Here is a 21266-nt window from a genome sequence, read left to right as displayed (position 1 = left end):
TTGTTTTGATTCTCTTTGCTCTTTTCCTCTGACCACGTTCACATAGAACTTGGTGTTGTCAGTCGGACATGGTCAGCATTCCAACCAGAAATCCTCAACTCTGCTGAACCCTTCTTTTTCTAATTTTATTTTTTGCAGGCTTTTGAATGTTAGCAAGTCACAGCTTCAGCCTCTAAAAACCTGAAAGTTTATTTGGCTTTTGGAGCATCTTTAAGGCCACTTGTGTTGGAACTTCTTTTCCCTTCCACAAAATAAATAGAACTGGAAAAGCTTAACAATGTACTTCTGATTTTCTAAAGCGACTAGAGAGGAAATTTTACTGTGTATTCTAATGGGAATTGGGAAGTAGTTGTGGTTCTTTTTTCACTTATGAGTTGAAGATGGTGAGGCCAGCCCATTGAAAGCCCAAATTTACATCACAAGACACAAGTCCTAGACTGTCTTACAAGTGAGTTGGGCCTTAAAGAGCCTATTCTCTTTTTGTATTAATTTGAAGTTGTAGCCATGCCTATAGTTTTTGTAGCTGCAGTTCCATTTTGTTTGAAGTCCCCGCATTCCACCAATATAGGCCTTCAGCAATCGCCTTTGGCAACCTAAGTTTCGAATATATAAACTTCCCTAATGTGGGAAAATGAGTACAAACTTCATTTTAGTTTATTTTTTTCATGGATTTTTTGCAGCAGACAAATTAATCAGGGGTTACCTTGCTCCTGTTGAATTAATAAAATACAAAACCTAGCTAGCCAACGCATAGTTCATCATCAATCTTCTAATGAGTTTCTCGCTGAAGACCATACAAGATTTCAAGCCATACAACAAAGCCATTGAGCAATCCACGCAAAACATGGAAAACCGAAACCAGAAAGCCTGCAATAGTTTCAGTAATTGCTTATCTTCATTGAAAATGATCAACTGAAAATATACATTGTATCTATATATATTCAGTTATGGTACAAAAAGGAAAAGGAAGAAGTGTAGTGGTCAGCAACTTGTTGTGTAGTGGTCAACGACTTGTTGAGCAAGGAAAAGAGTAGGGATCAACGACTTGTTGAGCAAAATAGTATAGAAGCAAAAACGAAAAAAAAAAAAAAAAAAGAAAGGCCGAAGCAACATGCCAGCATTATAGCCAAATTTTCAATGGGCAATTAATCCTATCAGCTTCTGTGATGAGAATTAGCAAAGTCGGTTTTTGCACCACTTCATGAGTTAGACGACTCGGTGTTTAATAATCAGCCTGGAGGAAATGCTCATACGAGGTTCCCTTGAGTGTCTTGTTGACATCGTCCCAGTTCTTAATGTGAATTGATAATTCTCCTTTATGTATTTTAACCTGACGGCTTGCTAGGTCCATATGCGGCAACTTCAGAAACTCTAGAATGTCTTCTGTTTTCTGCAACAAACAAGCAGAACGATGACCAACAAGAGGAGGCATGATTACAAGAAATATCTGTGAATGCATCACACTATAGTATTGCATGTTGATGTTCGGTCAGAGTGAGCAGTTAAAGATGGAAGCCATACATTTGATGACATCCAAAAAAGAAGAAAGAAAGAAGTGCTCAGAATTCTTGATAGAATGGGAGTAATACAATTTATGAATAGAGAAAGAAAAAAATCTATGAGAATTTGGAAATGTTTCAAGAACACATTTGAGGGAGAGGAGCCACCAAAACTTGTTCCCCAAAAATAAGCATTGGCTTTTACTCAGGCATTGTTTTCAGCATAGTTTGAAATTCTTGTCAGCAATTAAATTATTTGCAGTAAGTAAAAAAAAAGGGGGACTTTAAAAAGGAGTTCTCCAAGAATTTATGGCACATTTCAGGATAATCCTTACAGTGCGGTTCTTGATAAGATCCTCATAGTACAGGATAATGTGCCGGGTGCTATTAAAGTACTCTAAAGCCTTAGCAACTGTCTTCTCCATTTGCTGAAGATCAGTTATCAAAGTTGTGGCATTGATTGTAGGCTTGTAGTTTGAAAGCATATCAGCCTACAAAAATTACCAGCAAAGAGTTAGAGAGAGAATAAGTGTGTGTGTGTGTGTGTGTGTGTGAGAGAGAGAGAGAGAGAGAGAGAGAGAGAGAATGAGAAAGATATAAAGGCAGAATGTGTGAGAGAACCTCATCTGTTGAATGAACATGAGATTTGTGTGTTCCATTCAATACCCTAGCCTCCCGATCATAAGAGTTGGCAAGCACCGAAACCATCCTACGCAATAGATTTCTGCGGAAGAGAAATATTGTAGAAACATCTCTATTTTTGAAGTAGTCCACTATTTCTTTGTGGTGCTTCATCAATCCCTGCATTACATAAAGAAAACTCAGGCTCTTCCTACACATTCAGAATTGTTCTGGTTGTAGAAACAGTGTTTCCTCCAACAAAAGAAAACATGAAGCACTACAATCATATATATGCTATATCTAGACTTATGTCACTAAATATCCCCGCAAGTATGATACAAGGGATTGTCTCAGAAACTGGAAAACCCACTACCAGTTACTGTCAAAAGTGCAGAAAGAATGAACGATAACTTAATGAATAGCTCTCAAACTGTTGATGTGATTGTTGGGTATTGTTAGAGAATGAATAGTTTCCTTCCCATGACGCAAGATAATATGCATCTGATGTTCAAATAAAACAAAACTGGAATTGGCAGCACACAACAGTCCAGTTGAAGTATTTCAACACCTGTCTGTTCAACTATGAACAAGTGACAATAATCATAACTAATCGGCACCATATACCCATATTGCATTTGGTAACACAAAAAGTAAATATAGGAGAGCATAAGAGCATTGGAGGTCTGTAAAGGAGAAACTATAACTCCAAAAAGAAGAGAAAAGAGACTCACATGTTTCTTTCTGAAAAAGAATTAAAGAATGATAGGTTTACTTTGCATGCTTTGACATGCATCACAAATAATATGACATACCATCATCTTATGGGAAATCTCAACAAGCAACATAAAGACAACCTCCCCCAATTTCTTTATCATTAGAACAAAGTAAAATCAGACCAAATCCACTTCCTCATTTATTGCTGTCAAAAATTGCATGTAAAAGATCACAAATTATCTTCTTTTGTGATGTTTTATAAGGCAGCACCACCACTTTATAAGCCACATTTATTATCAATACTCCATGAGCCTCAATTTTTCTTTTAGTTCCTTATTTATCAAGAAACCTATCATAAAACTTCCTAAGAAGGGAATGGAAAAGATGGTCCACCAAATCAAACTGCCAAGTGTACCAAGAACCCTAAATGAGAGTAAGCTTCTTTATGTAACATATCAATAGATGAGAATTCTAATAGCAATGCTCCGACCAAGTAATAATCTTTGCATCATATTTAATCATCTAGAGGTACCATCCTTGAACCTATCTTTACCAACCAAATTACAATCATGATTTTGTCTTTTTCGATATGACTTCATTTCCTTATCTCACTAAAACAGGTGTTGTAATGCATCACCATTTTGGCTCATCAATCATCCCAAGTGTCACTGACACTCAAGAATATGCCCATCTGGTATAGTTTTACAGGGAATAAGGAATAAACACTTAATAGTAAATTTGCGGCAAGCTAACCAGTTTGCCCAATACTAACTATATGGTGCACAAGAGAAATAAAAAACACCCCAACTTTCAGTACATTAGGGATTAAAATTTCGAGGTTATCAAGTGGTTAGCTGCAACCTCTCTCTGAGGGGTGGGGAGGAAAACAGGTAGCAGGTATCAAAAAGCAGGGGATTTCAGTTCAGCTGCCATCTAAACAGCTCTATATTACATGAAGGGCATGGTTTTAAAGATTTGCACGTGAGCTGGAGTACTCTGCAGCAGCTGTATAGTCTTCAGAATCGATTCATACTTGATACCCATCTGGACTAATAAGGCCTAAGAGATAAGGTGCATTAGAGATCAGTAGTTTTGTGATCCAGGTGAGGCTTTTTATGATTAAATTATTTCCACGGTTATATATTTTTCAGATATACATATTTAAGTACTCATCAATGGAAGCAGCCATGTAAAAAGTTCAAATAAGTGAGCTTGGAACTTAAATTTGAAGAAAGTATTTACCTGATTGAGCATCCACTTGAAGCCAACTGCAGCTGAACACTCATTCTTGGAAGCACTACTGAACCAGTCCAAATTGTAAATTTTATCTAGTGTCTTCACAATTGAAGAAATATTTTTCCTCCTATCATAAACATTGAATATCTCACCATTTGAGCTCACATTAATATGACTATTTAATAGTGTCTCAAACCATCCACTTCCTGATCTCTGTATCGACACTATGGCAAAGAATCTCACAGGATTATTTGCACATTCAGCCCTGCAAGCACACCCCAAATGAAAAATGGGCAAATTCATTTTCACAAGGGAGCCCAAATTCAAAACCTAATGCATCAATTGTAAGTTACCTGCTAAAAGTTCGAGGTTTCGGATAATGCACATTGGGAATTTCTTTCATGTTGAAGCCATTAACATAACAAGAGTTCTTGTCTCTGGTAATGCACCAAAACAAAATTTAAGAAAATTGAGAAAACCCCAAATTCAAAATGGGAGGCGTGTAATCTCAATTACCCGATAAAAGTTGAAATTTGTGGTATTTGGATGCTATGATCATCAGAAGGTCTCTCAACAACCCAAAAGTTTTCAAACTTAGCCTTGGTGTGGATGCTTATCTGTTTTAGACAGATTAAGCAGATGTAAACACCACACACCATTGCAAACACCAGAACAGTCATCCTTAACAATTTTGGAGATTTCTTAGGAGGCTTTATGATGAGAGTGTCCTGTGATCAGAAAAAGAAAACAGACATTTAACGCCCTAACTTTACCAAAAAACAAAAAACCAAATAAAACAAAACAAGAAGCAGAGTGAGATGGGTATTTCAGAAACCAAAAAAATAAAAAATGAAGTTCCTAATTCGCATTCCAGTTAGATTTGAGCAAGGGGAATTAAAGAAAAACATGAGTTGAAACTGGAAACAGAAGTATTACTACTAAAAGAACAACAGCAGTAAAGAACAGAGAGAATGGAATATGAGTATTCAAAATAAGCCCACAAACTATGAATACAAGATGTGTTAATAATTACAACACTTTCATCATAAGATTTCCAGCATTATTTCTTCAATCCCACCTGGGTATATCTTCAATCCACATTTCTTGGAAAAAAGAACCCTCAAAAAAACTGAAAAAAATTACAAAAAAAAAAAAAGCATGGGAAATGTTTTAAAAAATCATACATCCCCCAAAATCGCCTGAATATTCACCATATCCACAAATCAACAACAGAAAGCAAACCCATTGAAAAGAGAAAAAGGATGAGTTCCTCAGAACAACTCAATCCATTTCTTCAGTCAAAGTCAGGGGATGTACCTTGTTGAAGAAACAGAGATCTTCTGCCATTGTTACTCCAGAAAGGAAAAAATAGAAGAATGAAAGCACAAAATGAGTAAATATCAATGGAGCTCAGACTCTCAGAGAGACGGACTTCTCTGAGCTCATACCCCTTCTCTATACTCAGCCTCGGAGTCTTCCCTTGGAACAATGCATTATAAAGTGAGCCTTCCCCCTTGTTGCTGGCCAGTTTCACATTTTTCTTTCCCTTTTTTCTTTTTCAAATTTTTCATTTTTTTTATTTCCCTAGTAGCTACCGTCGTACGTGTGTCATTTGCCAAATCCAATTTAGTATCTTCCGACATGAGGGCAACCCCTTGCCGCAACAGGCCTCTTGTCACTTTGACTTTTGTTTGAGTCTCGACGGCCGAATCATTTCAAATAAAAAATATAACGATTTTGTTTTTCTTTCTTGGGTTTTACCATTTTCTTTGTTTTCTTGTCCTCCAACCAGATTTAAAAGGGCTTAAAGAGGGTAATAAAGGGGTTTCAAAGCTACAAACCTCCATTAAATGCAAGTTTCTAACATTACCCAGACTGATTAAACCACAAATTTTCATGGGTTTTGAACTGAATTCCCAAAAGAAACCACTGGTTTTGTTCTTTGATTTGAATAATTAGAGGATTTTACAAAAGAAATGTGGGAAATATCTTTTCCAGTTATTACGCGTGTGATGTCATCATTAAAAATGAAAGGAAAAGGAGAGTTTACTTTTCCAGAAAATACTCAGTATTTTGAGTGGCTCAACAGCCTATTGACTGGTTCTATGGAATTTTATTATCGAGCTTAGGGGAAGAAACAAGAGGGCTCATCCAAATCCCTGTCACCTCCCCACCTTCACCAAAAATAGAGAAGACTTGTTACCAATTTTCTTATTTTTTGAGTTTTTATTTATTTTATCACCATTACTTTTTACCTAAAATAAAAACCCACCTTTCTATACCATACTAGAAAATTCTAATCAATTAAAAAACATATGATTATAAGTCTTTTTATTATTATTATTATTAATCTTAGACATTGACTGGCCAAAAAGAATTTTCCTTTCTTTCATAACAAATTCAATACCTGCCCCAATTCCCTGATTGTTTACTAGGAAAATGTTTTTTTGATAGAAAATAAAAAATGAAAAGGGTGTGAAAGTGTGACTTTAGGCGTTATGCTGACAGCTATAATAATCATATTTGGCTTATTTTTCAAGAAATTCATTGATGGAACGGCTATATTTGGGAGAGCCAGAGGGAGGAGGGAGGGTGGGGACACCTATAATGGTGACATATTTTTATATGCCCCAGAGAGAAAAAAGCTCTTGCCTTTTCATACCGGCATGTGAGAATGGAATGATTTTGGAATTTGGATGTGGGTGATGATATGATCACCAAGTTTAGGTGGGTATCTTCAATTATTGTACTTTACTTCTTTTTTTGGTTAAGTAATGGAGTCTTTGCCTTTGATTAGGAAAAAAGGCACATATTTTTGAAGTGGGTCTGAAAAATGTATGTAGGGGAAGGGCTTAGTATTTTTTTAGCTCAAATTTGGAAAATAATGACATTTTTTTGTGAGGTTGGTTTTGCAGCAGTGTAGCTGCAGGCTCCTCGTTTAGAGGATCATTGCTAGTGCAATTTGGTGACATGTTACTAAATCATTAGCTTTAATCCACTTGCTTTTTTATCTGAAAGAGGGAACAGGGTTGGTGATTATGGAAAAGGGTGTGGTAAAATTTGCCCACTATGATGAACGATAATGTGAAAAGGCACAAAAACAAATGTCAAAATAAAGATATGATATGATTCCATTGCTAATTTTAAGGGGATTTTTTTAAAAAAAAAAACTTTTTACTTAATTAAAATCACATGTGAAATTAAATAACTCCCTTCCTCCTTTTTGGCCCACAATAAAAAAAATTAAAAAAATTAAAAAGAGAAAAAAGTTTGATAAAGGAAAAGGAAAAAATTGAATTTCATCATGTTTGGTCTAAAAAAGTAATAGATGAAGAAAAACAACCCTAAAAAATCATATTTAATTTTATTATAAAAAATAAATATAATATAATTAAAATATTTTTAAATTTTAAATCTTTTTCTTTTCTTTTCTTTCCACCTACTTCCTCTATAATTTTTTATCACTCGCATTTTTCTTTAAATTTTTTAAATTAGGAACATAACTTTATGAAAGCAATTTCATATTCCCTCTTCTGTATCAATAAAAAACAAAATATAATAGGATATCCCTTGTTAAAAATTTTAAAAGACCCATTTTGGCTAATTAATTAGGAGAGTAAGATGTGATCAAGAAATAAAATTAAAATCATAGTATGTCCCACTAGGAACTAGTGCCACTATATATAAACGTATATACGAAGCATATATGAGGCAAATAATAGGTGGTGTTGTACCACCATTTAATGAAGCTATCCCATTCCTAACCACAAGTTGCAACTTGGTTCAAATAGTGCCGGCACCCCCACAAGGGGCGCCATCCCAAATTTGTATAATGGGGTGACTGGTGAGGGGCAATTCATGGCATGGAGAGTACGAGAAGTCCAATCATATAACGTAAAGATGTGAAGCATCTAAGTCTTTGATGTGATACATGTCCTTGAACATAAACATAAGCGCAGAAATTTCATGTTCTTGGGAGGAAAAACATTCCAAGACAATTAATTACTTTGTTCTCATCTTTTTGTTCCTCCTCCGTGGAAATTATTACAAGATGGAAGTCTTCATCCTACAACTGCTCGTTTTTATTGACTTGTTCAACCTTCTAGAGGGCCAAAGCGTTGGATAAGTATAAAATCTGGTGGATGTCATCATCATTTCTCGTGGTAGACCTTTTAGATATTTATATATAAAATATTTATTATTATAATCCTGTAAATTATGTTAATTATTTTACAGTTTTTTCTCATAGCCCAAAACTATAGAGGTAGAAAATTTAATTTTATAATCTCTAATATCCACAAACCATAAGATAATAATTTATTAAAAGCTATGAAATATGATTTGAAAGTTAGGCATGACGAAAGACTTAGGAAGTGTTTATTTTTTACTAAAAAAAAATCAAATATTTTAATTAAAAGTAATCTATTAACATCATTTAACATAATTAAAATAAACTTGATAATTTGGTTATGATGATTAATATTAATAAGTTACTTTTAACTATAAAAAATTCAAATATTTTTATTTTTTTATTTAATAAAAAAACAAACCCCACCTAAGAAAACCAGAACCAACTAATTTTTTATTACTCATAAACTTGACTCAAACTATTATTGTAAATTATAAGCTATGCAATTATTTGATTATTTTTTATTATTAAATTTTTATATAGTCTTTTATCCAAATTGAATGTCAACTATAGTTTTGATTAAATTATATGTAGAACCATGTAAAAGATAAAAATAAAACTTTCATAGCGAGGTATATTGAACCATGTAAAGACAAGAAGTTCTCATAACCTGAAGTTATAAAAGACTTTTATGCATCACTATAAAACAATAACAACCTTCTCTCTATACATAATATATGTTATTATTTATCTGTATATATATATCTCTTTCTATGGAATATGCTATCACTTATCATATGACCCCCTTCTCTCTATATATAATATATGTTATCATCTATCCTATGATGATTTATATACCTCTCTCTCTCTCTCTCTCTCTCTCTCTCTCTCTCTCTTATATGTTATTATTTATTATATACCTCTCTCTCTAGGTATATGCTATTATTTATCGTATGACCCCTTCTCTCAATATATAATATATGCTATTATCTATCCTATGATGTTATTTATCCTATGACCCCCTTTTCTCTCTATATAATATATGCTATTATTTATCTTATGACCCCCCTATCTCAATATATAATATATGCTATTATCTATCATATGATGATTTATATACCTCTCTCTCTCTCATATGCTATTATTTATCCTATGATCCCCTTCTCTCTATAATATATACTATTGTTTATCCTATGATGATTTATATACCTCTCCGCAGAATGAAACTTTAACTTTATATATTCTTATAAAATATGACCACTCATAGCCTAAAAACTATCTTAATTTCATATATTTTTGCAACCTTCAATTTATGAGTGAATTACATGAGTTTTTCATTTTGAAAACCAAATTATTAGACTTCTTAATTTGCTATAATTTGGATTTGATCGTATCTTGGTATTATATTTGTTAATTATAAAAATAAATTTTCAAAAGTTATAAATTTTATATAGTGGAAAAATTAATTTAAAACATGAAACAATACAACACTAAATGAACATTAATATTTGTATTTGAAATAGTGTTTCATCTTTCAAAAAATGAATTGTAGCAAGTCTTTTGCATTTTATAAATTTGTTAATTTTGGTTTAGCTTATGTTTAGTTTGATTCATTTAGTCAATACTTGATTTTCATTATATTATTCACTCTTATATCATAGACTATAAATATTAAATAAACTTAAATTTATAACTCTTGATATTTCAAGCCTAAATTGTTTATATATATATATATATATATATATATATATATATATATATATAAAAGATATGTCAATACCAAAACGTAATCTGAAATAATATGGCGTTGGTGGTGGGGAATATCATTAGGCAAAGTTTGAAAATGTCTTTTTTTGGCAATCATTTCATTGAACTAGTTATTTGTCTTTAAAAATAAAAAAATTAAAAAAATGTTCACGTTTTGGGGAAAAGAGAAAAGGAAAAGAAGGAAGAGGAGGAAAAAGGGATGATAAAAAAAAGGAAAAAAGGGAGAAGGAAAAGAAGAAAAATAATTTAAAACAAAATCCATTGAAATCAACCAAGAGAATCTTTTTATAAGTCATAGGTTATGAACTTAAATTGATTTTGGATTATAATTAATATTTAAGCTCGAGTTCAAATAACTTATTTATAGAAAGGTTTTTGTTAGTCTTGAAAATATAACTTTTCTTTTAAGAATTTTACAAAAACATTACAATCATTTAACCTAATTTAATTTAACGAATATACTAATTGGTTGAAGTATAATAGAAGAAAAGATATTATATTTTGTTTATATTGCTATCTTTTCAAACCATATATTAGAGAGTAAGTGATACTTATTTTATTGGTGAAAGATTATCTAATTGGAAGAAGAAAGAAAAGTTTAAGGTATGTTTGGTAACAATTTTTTATATTTTAGAAAAAAAAACTAGAAAATACGTTTGACAATTAAAAACTATTTTCTATTTTTTGTTATCAGAAAAAAGAATGTTTTTAGATAATATCTTTTAATTATTTTTAATTGTTTTTACTTGTTTGTTGAGAACGATTTTAAAAAATAATTATACAAACATATATAATGATAAAAACTAAAGTTGTGGATATAAAAATTATTTTTAAAAAATAAAAAATAGGCTAAAAACATTTTAAGTTCTTAAACATGTTTTTATTTTACAAAACATTATATAACAATTTTTAGAAATTGTTCTTAAAAACTATATTTTAGAATAATTTTAAAAAATAATTACCAAATAAGATCTTAATGTTTATTTTGGAAGCTCTTTTATAGCTCATAATCAAACTTAGAGTGAATATAAAACCTTTTAGAGTCAAAGTTAACATATTGATTTTTTCTTTAAAAAAAAATTAAATCATACTAAAGTGAATATTAATTTGTTTGAATGCATTTGTTGATTGTGTTTAACGACATCGTGAATTTGAAGATTTTGGTAACTAAAAGGACTTTTTTGAATTTTTATTGATCACAATGAGGATATTAAAGTTATTACTTTAAAAATGCACTTAAAAATCTCAAATTGAAAACACATGAAATTTAAAGGACATTCTCGAGGAAAGATCAAATGATTTTTGTATTACATTACGTGGATAAAAAAAAATGCATGTATTTGAACATTTTCCAAGTATAAAGTATTTTAGTAGCACCATTACTATCTCACTTAAGGCAATTATTGAAGGATCATTTTCTAAACACGTGATATGCCCCATTTACGCTTGTTTTGTTTTTATTTTAATTTTTTATTCTTATTTCTTTATCACCTTTTTTTAACCTATTTATTATTATTATTATTATCTAGCGAGCGCCGCCTGTCACTTCAGTTCTTTGAGACAATGAATTCTTGGAGAGCACATCAACAATGCAGCTTTTGCTTCGAGGATGACAACCCGACCCCGAGGCAATTCGGTGATGTTGATGTCAAGGCATTGAAAGGTTCGCAGGATACACTCCATGCACGCATCTTTTCTCACACTACGACATGAATGCAGTTCAAGGCCAGCCAAATGAAACGAACCTGGCCTGCTGGATGAATATGTGCCCAATATGATAGAAACACTAGTTCGATTGCATTGGGCCATATCAAGTGGCGTAGGGAGGGGGTGGGACAACACCTACCGATGGGAATTACTACGTGTACACAGAGGGAAGTTATGCTATAATCAAATGAAACAATGCTAAATTGTTAACCAATCCACATCCTTATTGAAATAAAAGATTTTGAATATGGTTCAATCATCATTGTGATTCATTACACCAACATTTAAAAATTTATTAATCAAAATAAAAAAGATTACAATGCTAAAAACTCTTTCTTCTTAATTGGGCTCATATTTTAATTTTTAGGTTATTTAATTAAAAGGGTTTTTAAAATAACTCAATTTTTAAAATTTGATTTCCTATTTTTTTTTGTCTCATTTGGATAAAAATGTCTTTATTATTATTATTTTTAAATAAAAATAACTCTCTTTTAAAACTCATCTACAAATATTTGAAATGATAAACGATATTTATATAAAAAATGAATTATTTTTAATGAAAACACTTAGGAAGGGTTATATTCACGATTTGAGGATTATTTTATTTTTTTTAATAAAATATTTCTTAGTTTTTCTCTTTTGAAAAGAAATCGTGAGAAGCTAGACCCTTGGCATCAGTGCTTAAAGCAATAAGACTAATTTCTAGCTTCACAATCCAACACAAACAAATGAACTAAAAAGAATGATGGGAATTTTTACCTTAATTTGAAGCGCAAGTTGGATATCAAAGGTGATTAAGTTGTGGAATGGTTTGAGAGATAAAGCTTGATAGGTGAAAAGAAGAAATTTCTGAACTCATTGAGGGTGGTATCTCATGGGTTTACTGAAATAATGGATCATTTGCAGATTTCTATAATTTGTCTGGATCTGGGCAGTTGCAAAACTCTACTTTCAGATCCTTCTTACCTAGTGGAATGCTTGATATGTGATTATTCATGCTGGTTTAGGTATGCATTATAAAACAGGAGTCTAATACGCACAACTGAAGTAGGAAGAGCCATTGTGTTGTGACATCTTGTTCTGTTCTCAAGATAGTGAGAACACATGGCATGACGTCCATGGTGTCCTGTGGGGGGCTCCGGCTCAGATTGTGGCGGCGAGTGATGTACAAAAGAAAGCAACGATAAAGCTAATCCCTAGATTGATAAGCTCTAGCAATCAACTTGTAGAGTTTCGGCCTCTGATTCAATACATACGTGACTGAAATTAGTTAGAAAAAGTCAATAGTAAAATATAATTTTTAATAGTTTCACTAAAATCATAAAAAATACCAATTAAACATTTATATGTAAGGAAAAAAAACATATATAATCTTCGTATGCCTCCGTAAGGAGAGAGCCTATAGATAAATTTGACATAATATAAATAAATTAATATCTTAAAAAAATTAAATATCTTAAATTAATAAATTATACAATTTTATCTCCTATTTATATGTTATATAAATTTATTATTTTAAGATTATTAATTTATTAATAAATAAAATATTCATTTATAATATCTTGTATCTATCAATTTATATTTGTTGAAGTAATACTAGATTCTTAAGGTTAAATATAAATAATTTATTACTAAAATATATATTTTTAATTTTAATAATAAACTATAATTTAATAGTTTTTAATTAGATTTTAAAGTTAAAAAAAATAATTGAAACTTTAGTTGACAATTGAGATTTTAGTTCAAAAATGAAGTTTCAATTAACAATTGAGACTTCAGTTAAAAAATTAAAACCTCAAATGGTAATTGCAACTTTAATTAAAAAATAAAGTCTTAATTGTCAATTGATGCTTTAACTAAAATTTTGAAAAAAAATGGTTAGATTTAATAATTTTTTTAACATGGGCCATTTTGACCCAAAATTCCAGGATTTGGCTTCAACATGAGAGCATACTAAAGGTCAGTTCATATATATCGTGCACATGCCTAGAGTTGAACTTGGCTCACAGAGACGTGTTGTGCGGTACATCCAGAGAATGCATCATTAAATGATTGACAGATATTATCTAGAAAGGAATTTACATACGCAGTGATGTTAGGGCATCATCTATGCATAAAATCATGTATTTAGACAGTTTCTTGAACTTCAGAGGACATGGAGACCTTCATCACGGAGTGGGGCACATACTGCTACAAGCAGTGCGATTTGGGCCAGAGAATGCAGGGCCCAGCACTTACCAAAGAGCCGCAACTACACTGTTTCAATATGATGTATCGAGATGTAGAGGTGTATCTCCATGATATGATAGTACTGAAATCCAGAGATAGAGGAGACCATTTAACAGCGTTGGAGAGATTCCTTGAGAGGATCAGGAGATTGATTTCAGATTGCGCAGAGGTTTCAGTCAAGTTGAGCTTGATGGGATGAAAGAAAAATCAGGGTAACATGGTTTGATGCAAGGATAACACTGAAATTCAACATGAGGGAGACCAAAACCGAAGTTCAATAGCCAATAAGAATACTGGAAAACAGGTGAGCAGAGGCCGCCGCAATACTCGGCCGGTCCATGAACATGGTATTGCTTGGTGTTGTTGGATTTAAGCTGTCTGCTAAGTCGAGTTGTGGTGTCACAGCAGCTGACTAATTGGTTTCAACCATGAAAAAAATGTTGGGAAAAAGTGGTGATGTTAAGCATTCTAATGTTTCATCACGCTGGCAGCCATCAAGACTTATACCTTTTAATCATGCTCCAGACTTGAAGTCGAAACCAACAGCAGAAAATACAGGTTTCCATAAGCCGGTATGTTGTCAACCATGCTCTTAAGTCTTAACTTGCATAGGTGGAATGGAGGTTTCAGCTCAAGGCCCAACAATTCATCAATTCTTTTCATTTGTATCCAGCGAGGCAGGATAGGGGTTATTCACTTGCAAATGGGAACCCACTATAACCCACTATGGATTGGGTTCCAGCCCTTGACCTTGTTCAGAGCTTGACTCATATGTGTATATATTGCACCTCAGGTTGACAACCTTCACCAATCAAATGTAAGATATTGTTGCTAATGGTTTAACCATTGATCAATGCACTGTGTGCATCATTACCATTGAAAGCACTGACAATCTGAGCAAGAAGTCTAATGCAAGAATAGAGGGGTGAGATGAAGATCATGGAGAGAGAACACTTGGCCTCGGCAGGGAGATGATTCATGGACTAGTTGTGATCAAAGTCTGAGAATGAGGAACAACAAGTGCCGTTCCTCAGAAGATTTCATCTGTGAAATGGATGAGAATTACGTGGAGGGTGTGAAATTCTTGCGTAGAGATGTAATGCTATATATTCTTTAATGAATTTACAAATTTCTAAAAATAATTTGAAATTAAAATATCTAACTTAAGCAATTAAAGTATAATTGTATAAATCAAAACTAATCCAAAATATATAATTGATCTGTAATTAAATATTAAACATTAAATATATAATGAAAATTTTAACTTTTTATTTATTAAAAAAACTTCTCATTTTCAAATTCATTTTAAATAAAATATTATTAATCATTATTATATTTAAGTTGTTATAATGCATTTTTAACCAAGAATTAGTCATACATTTATCAATATGTTAATATCTATATTTTATAATACATACTAAAATAATATCATTATTAATAAAAACATATAATTTATGATATTATTATAATATTAATATTTATATTTTGCTAAAAACTATTTATTTTTAAATTTGTTTACAATTAAAAGTATTTTTATTTTCAATAAGTCTTGCATTAAATTTAATTAATATTATATAAATTTAAGTTAAAATGTTTTTACAAAATTAAAATATAAAACTTATTTTAGAAAAATAAAATCTATTTATCCAAACAAATTTTTTTTTGTTATTTAAAAATTTTTTTTAAAAATAACTAACTAAACATCTTTATTTTTAGGAAACATTAAATAAGATGACCAAGTCAATCTAATTTAGAGCTCTTTACTAAAAGTATTTTTTTCTATAGCGTGAAAAATTCTTATAAGAATTTGGAAATTTTTTTTGACAATATGTTGCATAAGTAAAAAATGCTTTTAATATGAATAAATTATCAAAAAATATATATAATTTAATTATAAAAAGGAAATATAATAATAAACCCAAAACTTTTCATTACAAAAGAATATATATAAACATCTATATTAAAAGAATATATAAATATTTATATTATTAAAAAAAAACTAAAAAATAATCATTTTTATGATTATAAGAAAATTTTGAAATTTTTTTTGGTTGAATATATATAAAAATAAAAAATGATATAATATTTTTTTAAAAATAAAACAAATTATTTGATCATATATTATATTTAAAATAATAATTTTTATCACAAAATGAGAGTGACAACTTCTTAAATTGTATTTGTCTAAAATTTAAAGTCAACTATTGACTTTTATACCCTATTGTTTTTGCTCAAGGATGGAGGGTTGGGTTATAAAATATAATTGAAATTGTAATTTTACGATGATTGTGATATACATGTGTAATCTAGGTTCATGCACCCATATATGTCCACTATGAACATATGTCAATTTTTTTTTTCCTTTTGTAAGATAGGAATGCTTGTGAGCATTAATCTTTAATTGATATTTTTTCTACATCTGGTACATAATTCACTTTACAAAACTTACCTTTCTAAAATGAAGAATACCTTGGAGCAAAGTTCAACAATGTTGAATGAGGGTAACAAAAGTCTTCGAACTACAGAGTTTTCATTTGGATGCAAAGGAAAGGAGGAAGAAGGAAGTAAATGAGGAAGAGAAGAGTGAAAGGGAAAGAGAGGGTATCAAAAAATACTTAAAAATATTTTAGGAATATTTGAAAGTTTCTAAAGTATTTTTTTAAAGGAGCACCTCTCAAATACTTTAAAAATAACTTCAAATGTTTTTTAACTTTAAAAACAATTTAAAAAATTATCGTCAAATAAGTTATTACTCTTATCTACCATGCATCCCCAAACTAATTGGATAGGCTTATTTTTATAATGGGTTAAACATAGAATCATTTGAATATGCCGAGTTTGTGCTTTGCCTTAAACAGGAGAATCGTTCTATAAATAATAATTGTTAATTGATATAATATTATCAGAATTTTAAATTCTCAAAAGTCAATTTATGAATGTTACACACCATGATTGTTTTAATTTATCTTATGGAGCCTATTGCTGACTTCAAAACATTAGTTTTAATTAGCCTGCATACTTCCCATAAAATATAAACGGAATCTAAATGCAACCAACAATGTATTGAATTAAAAATCAAAGGATATTTCAGATCATATGATGTTCTCTCAGAATGAGTTTTCCTCTTTTAAGATTTGGAGCTAATCTTCTCCTTTTTTTTTTTTTTTCCCTTTTAATTCAACGGGTCGATCGAGATGTTTATTGATAACCTAAATGTGCTTATTTTACTATGAAACGGGAAATTCATCATCGTGTCATCGTCATTCGTTCATGCGTACACGACCCACTTTCTTGCCAACAAATTACACATTTGTTTTTGTTTTCACACACAATGTCTTTGTTATTAACAACAATTCTTTATTTGTGTCTTCTCGGGTGCCTTGAAGGGCAAGTTTTTTCCTTTTTTTTTTTTTTTTTTCCAAATTCTCTTCCTTCTTTTTATTTTTTCTGAAGGGTATTAGCTTGTAACAGGAAAAAAAGCTGGATACATAAAGACTTCTACATTCATTTGAATATTTTTGTTTTACAATTAAAAAGATCTTAAGATAAAAGTGAGACAAATAGTAGTTTGATTTTGGACATCAATTTCTATTTAAAAAAAAATTAAATAAAAGGACATTTTATATCAGATCCAAGAAAGCTTAGAAGAGGGAAGTGAGAAATTAAAATAATAATAAAATAAAAGAAAAAGAATTAAAAAAAAAAAAAAAGAGACAGAGAGAGAAAAAAAAAGTGAGGCATATTAAAGTAAGATAGACCAAAAGTCTGGATTAGCATTAGAAAGATGGCTGAATTATAAATATATATACTCATAATCATCTCACTTATCTTACTTATCCTTTCCCAAATATTTCAACTAGGGAAGAAAAAGACAGGTCTTCTCTTGTTTGGATTCATCCACAAGCTTGAATGCTTAACTTGCGGTGATTTAAATTGTGTACTATATATCAGTATCACCATCTGTTGGCTTCAATATTGCATATAGTTAGTTAAATATATATGAAGTCAAGTTGAGAACCAAAAAGTAGGAACCCATCACTATAATAATTTAGTGTCTCCAGAAAAGCTACATTGGTTTTAATCTAGCTACCCAAAGAAAATTAATAAATATCAATGTTGAAAGCTCATATTCTTTTCAAGCTGATCAAGCAACCATGCGTGCCTTAGTTAAGGTCTCAATTCAATAGTATTTACATATGAGTTGCCAGTCATGCCCGGCCCCAGAAGGAAATAACTCATTGGACTTATTTAAGTATATGGAAATAGTGTTAATAATCATAATATATATGGGCTCGGTATATTAGTAAAAATGTTCATTCAAAATTCATCAATGTAATATGCCTCGAGAGCATATTATGTCTAGAAATAGGTTTACAATAAGTTTGACATGCAATATCATGAAGGTTTGGATCTTTAATGAAAACTTTCATTAGATATCAATAAGTTTTCAGATTATTCGATCAAAACCCCATTTAAGAAATCACATGGAATATAATGTTCAAGTTATTGCAGACACTGGCGGAGCCAGCATACGCCCGAGGAGCAAGTGTCCCCTGAAAAACCAAATTTCTACTAAGTCATTAAGTTAGATTTAAAGGTAAAAGAGACCTAACTATTAAACCAAATTTGGATGCTGAAGACACACTGCCCCCTGAAACAAATTTTTTCTATCTTGCCTCTCCTCCCAACATTTCTGACTCTGGTTGCAGATGGACATTGTTGCAAACGATTATAAGATGGCATAACAATATAATCACATTTATGTTTTCGCTTTAAAAGCACAATAGTAATCATTATGGCATTGTTTTGAATGGGCTGGTAATTCATTTTGGCCGGACTGTGCTGTAAGTGGAGAAGTAGTAAAGATCTTGTGCGCAGTTTCACAGTTTAATGAAACCGGAAACCAAGTCACCCTCAAATAGGTTCAAAAAGTCAGTTGGCAGTTGCAAGGATTAATAAATGATTATGGTGTCTCTTTCGGACACTAAGGATTTCATAGAAATGAAGGAATGTGGAAAATGTTGTTTTATTCATTATTTATTGCTTTGCACCTGTGGATTGGGAAAGGTAGCTCTTCATTCTTGGTAATCACGGAGCAGGAATTTATTTATATAAATGATTTTGCAGGGTTCATGAGACCAACCCATTCACCTCTTTCAAAAGCCTTCTGAAAAGCTCTCTTCTCCACCAACATTAATTTGCTTATTCTTTTCTGATATAATACAGCTCCTTTGTAGTAAACCATTGATGGGTGAAGGAACATCATCATCCCTTCAAATTAAACCTCCTTCTCGTGGAAGTCTCATCACAATTCTCAGCATTGATGGTGGTGGAGTTAGAGGGATCATCTCTGGGATTATCCTTGCTTCCCTCGAATCAGAGCTTCAGGTAACATGTTCCAACACAAACAAAAAAAGTATATTTTCTATTATGCATGACAAGTATTTGTATAGACAAACACTACTACCCTTGATATTCACGTTATGTGGCTGCAGAAGCTAGATGGGGAGGACGCAAGGCTCTCAGATTACTTTGATGTAATCGCAGGAACAAGTTCTGGTGGCCTGATAACAACAATGCTAGCTGCACCAAACCAAAATAATCGTCCACTGTATGCTGCAAGCGAAATCAAGCCTTTTCTCTTTGAACACTCTCCTAAAATATTTCCACCGAGGAGGTACACTAAAAGATAGAATGACAGTTTACTATATATCAGTTGATGATTGTGACTGACCATCCTAAATGTCCTTTTTCGGGTTTTCAAAAACACAGCGGAATCATTGGTTCAGTTGTGAATTTTTTTAAAATTTTAACAGGACCAAAATATGATGGGAAGTATCTTCACAGCCAGATAAACAAGCTATTAGGAAACACGAAGTTGGATCAGACCTTAACAAATGTGGTTATTCCAACTTTTGACATCAAGAATCTCCAGCCTACCATCTTCTCTTCATATCAGGTTATCTCTTTCAACATTCAACCCTGTGCCTTTTCCATTTTATAACTACTTCTTGCAGTCCATAGCCAGGAGTAGTCGTCCATTTTTAAATTAAGAATGGTCTTAAGATGATGGGAAGAAGCTAGAGGCAGAATATATAAAATGGCTTCCAATGTCAACATCTATGATAGTGGATATTAGTTTATGTCACATTCATAGAATTTATCTTTGGACTAGAATTTTGTATTGCAGATGGCAGCTACCCCATCATTGGATGCTAAATTATCGGACATATGCATAGGAACGTCAGCTGCACCGACCTATCTTCCCGCCTATTGTTTTGTAAACCAAGATGATCAAGGGAGCACACGAGAATTCAACCTCATTGATGGTGGTTTGGCAGCTAGTAATCCGGTAAAATGCTTTTACTACTTAAATTGGTTGCTGGAAATCAATTGAGATCAAACCTTCACTAACCAATTCATCCATCTTACATAATGGGATGCAATCCATAATTCCAGACCTTGGTTGCAATCAGCGAAGTGACCAAGCAGGTAACCAACAAAAACCCGGATTTCTCACCATTCAAGCCCATAGATTATGGCAGTTTACTCGTAATCTCAGTTGGTAGTGGATCACCAAAGCAAGAGCATAAGTACAATGCTAAGATGGCTGCGAAGTGGGGAATTTTAGGGTGGTTATATAACAACGGGTCCACTCCATTGGTGGATTCCTTTACCCAAGCAAGTGCAGATATGGTTGATTACCACAACGCTGTTGTATTTCAGGCCCTCGGATGCCAAGAGAACTACCTCCGAATTGATGTAAGTTTTTTGGAATTCTTTCTTCTTTTCAAATGAGACCAATTCTAAAACATGTATTGTATGTACAATGCATTTGATCCAACATCCATCGTAATATTTATGGTGATCATTGTGTTCTTGAATGCAAAACCAGGAAGCTACATTAACCGGGGACCTCGCATCAACTGATATAGCAACAAAGAAGAACATGAATGAGCTTGTAAAAGTGGGTGAGGAGTTGTTGAAAAAACCAGTTTCAAGGGTGAATTTGGATACGGGTGAATATGAAGCCATTAAGAATGGTGGCACTAATGAGGAGGCACTCAGAAGGTAGGGACTGAACTTCCATCCTTACTAGAATTTCACGTTGTAATCAATCATATTTTACCAGTCAACATCTAATTTCTATCGTTCTATCATCTGAACAGGTTTGCCAAACTGCTTTCTGATGAAAGGAAACTACGGGAGTCAAATGCTCAGGATGGCCAAGATTCAAACTAGCGCATGCTCTTTCACTTCTAGATTTTCAAGATTAATTCTCAGCCCAACATTAATATACATGTATTTTTGTGGATCTTCATTACCGATTGATTGAATTTGAAGAATAAGAGGATGCTTTTTTT

The 21266-nt window shown here is 31.9% G+C and overlaps 2 protein-coding genes across 2 annotated transcripts; one reads left to right on the top strand and one right to left on the bottom strand.

Annotated features, from left to right (window-relative positions):
* Positions 1-876: 876 nt before the first annotated feature.
* LOC100254393 (uncharacterized) lies at positions 877-5991 on the bottom strand. Its single transcript, XM_003632464.4, has 7 exons — positions 5388-5991; positions 4587-4798; positions 4424-4507; positions 4077-4335; positions 2121-2300; positions 1835-1990; positions 877-1390 (listed from the first exon to the last, which is right to left on the bottom strand). The coding sequence occupies exons 1-7, from the start codon at positions 5415-5417 to the stop codon at positions 1223-1225; spliced, it is 1089 nt and encodes a 362-aa protein (XP_003632512.1). The 5' UTR covers positions 5418-5991; the 3' UTR covers positions 877-1222.
* Positions 5992-19048: 13057 nt separating this feature from the next.
* LOC100249295 (patatin-like protein 1) lies at positions 19049-21266 on the top strand. Its single transcript, XM_002281762.5, has 7 exons — positions 19049-19290; positions 19398-19579; positions 19675-19861; positions 20093-20254; positions 20362-20664; positions 20798-20973; positions 21072-21266. The coding sequence occupies exons 1-7, from the start codon at positions 19150-19152 to the stop codon at positions 21142-21144; spliced, it is 1224 nt and encodes a 407-aa protein (XP_002281798.1). The 5' UTR covers positions 19049-19149; the 3' UTR covers positions 21145-21266.

Source organism: Vitis vinifera, chromosome 7, assembly GCF_030704535.1.
Source record: "Vitis vinifera cultivar Pinot Noir 40024 chromosome 7, ASM3070453v1".
NCBI classification, from domain to species: domain Eukaryota; kingdom Viridiplantae; phylum Streptophyta; class Magnoliopsida; order Vitales; family Vitaceae; genus Vitis; species Vitis vinifera.
This window is presented reverse-complemented; position numbering and strand designations above follow the sequence as displayed.

Coding starts and splice junctions, on each gene's coding strand:
- LOC100254393 (XM_003632464.4), bottom strand. CDS start 5,417: ATGGCAGAAGATCTCTGTTTCTTCAACAAG. Junction 4,799..5,387: donor ATCTCTGTTTCTTCAACAAG/GTACATCCCCTG, acceptor TTCTGATCACAG/GACACTCTCATCATAAAGCC. Junction 1,991..2,120: donor ATGTTCATTCAACAGATGAG/GTTCTCTCACAC, acceptor TAATTTTTGTAG/GCTGATATGCTTTCAAACTA.
- LOC100249295 (XM_002281762.5), top strand. CDS start 19,150: ATGGGTGAAGGAACATCATCATCCCTTCAAATTAAACCTCCTTCTCGT. Junction 19,862..20,092: donor CCATCTTCTCTTCATATCAG/GTTATCTCTTTC, acceptor TTTGTATTGCAG/ATGGCAGCTACCCCATCATT. Junction 20,974..21,071: donor AATGAGGAGGCACTCAGAAG/GTAGGGACTGAA, acceptor TCATCTGAACAG/GTTTGCCAAACTGCTTTCTG.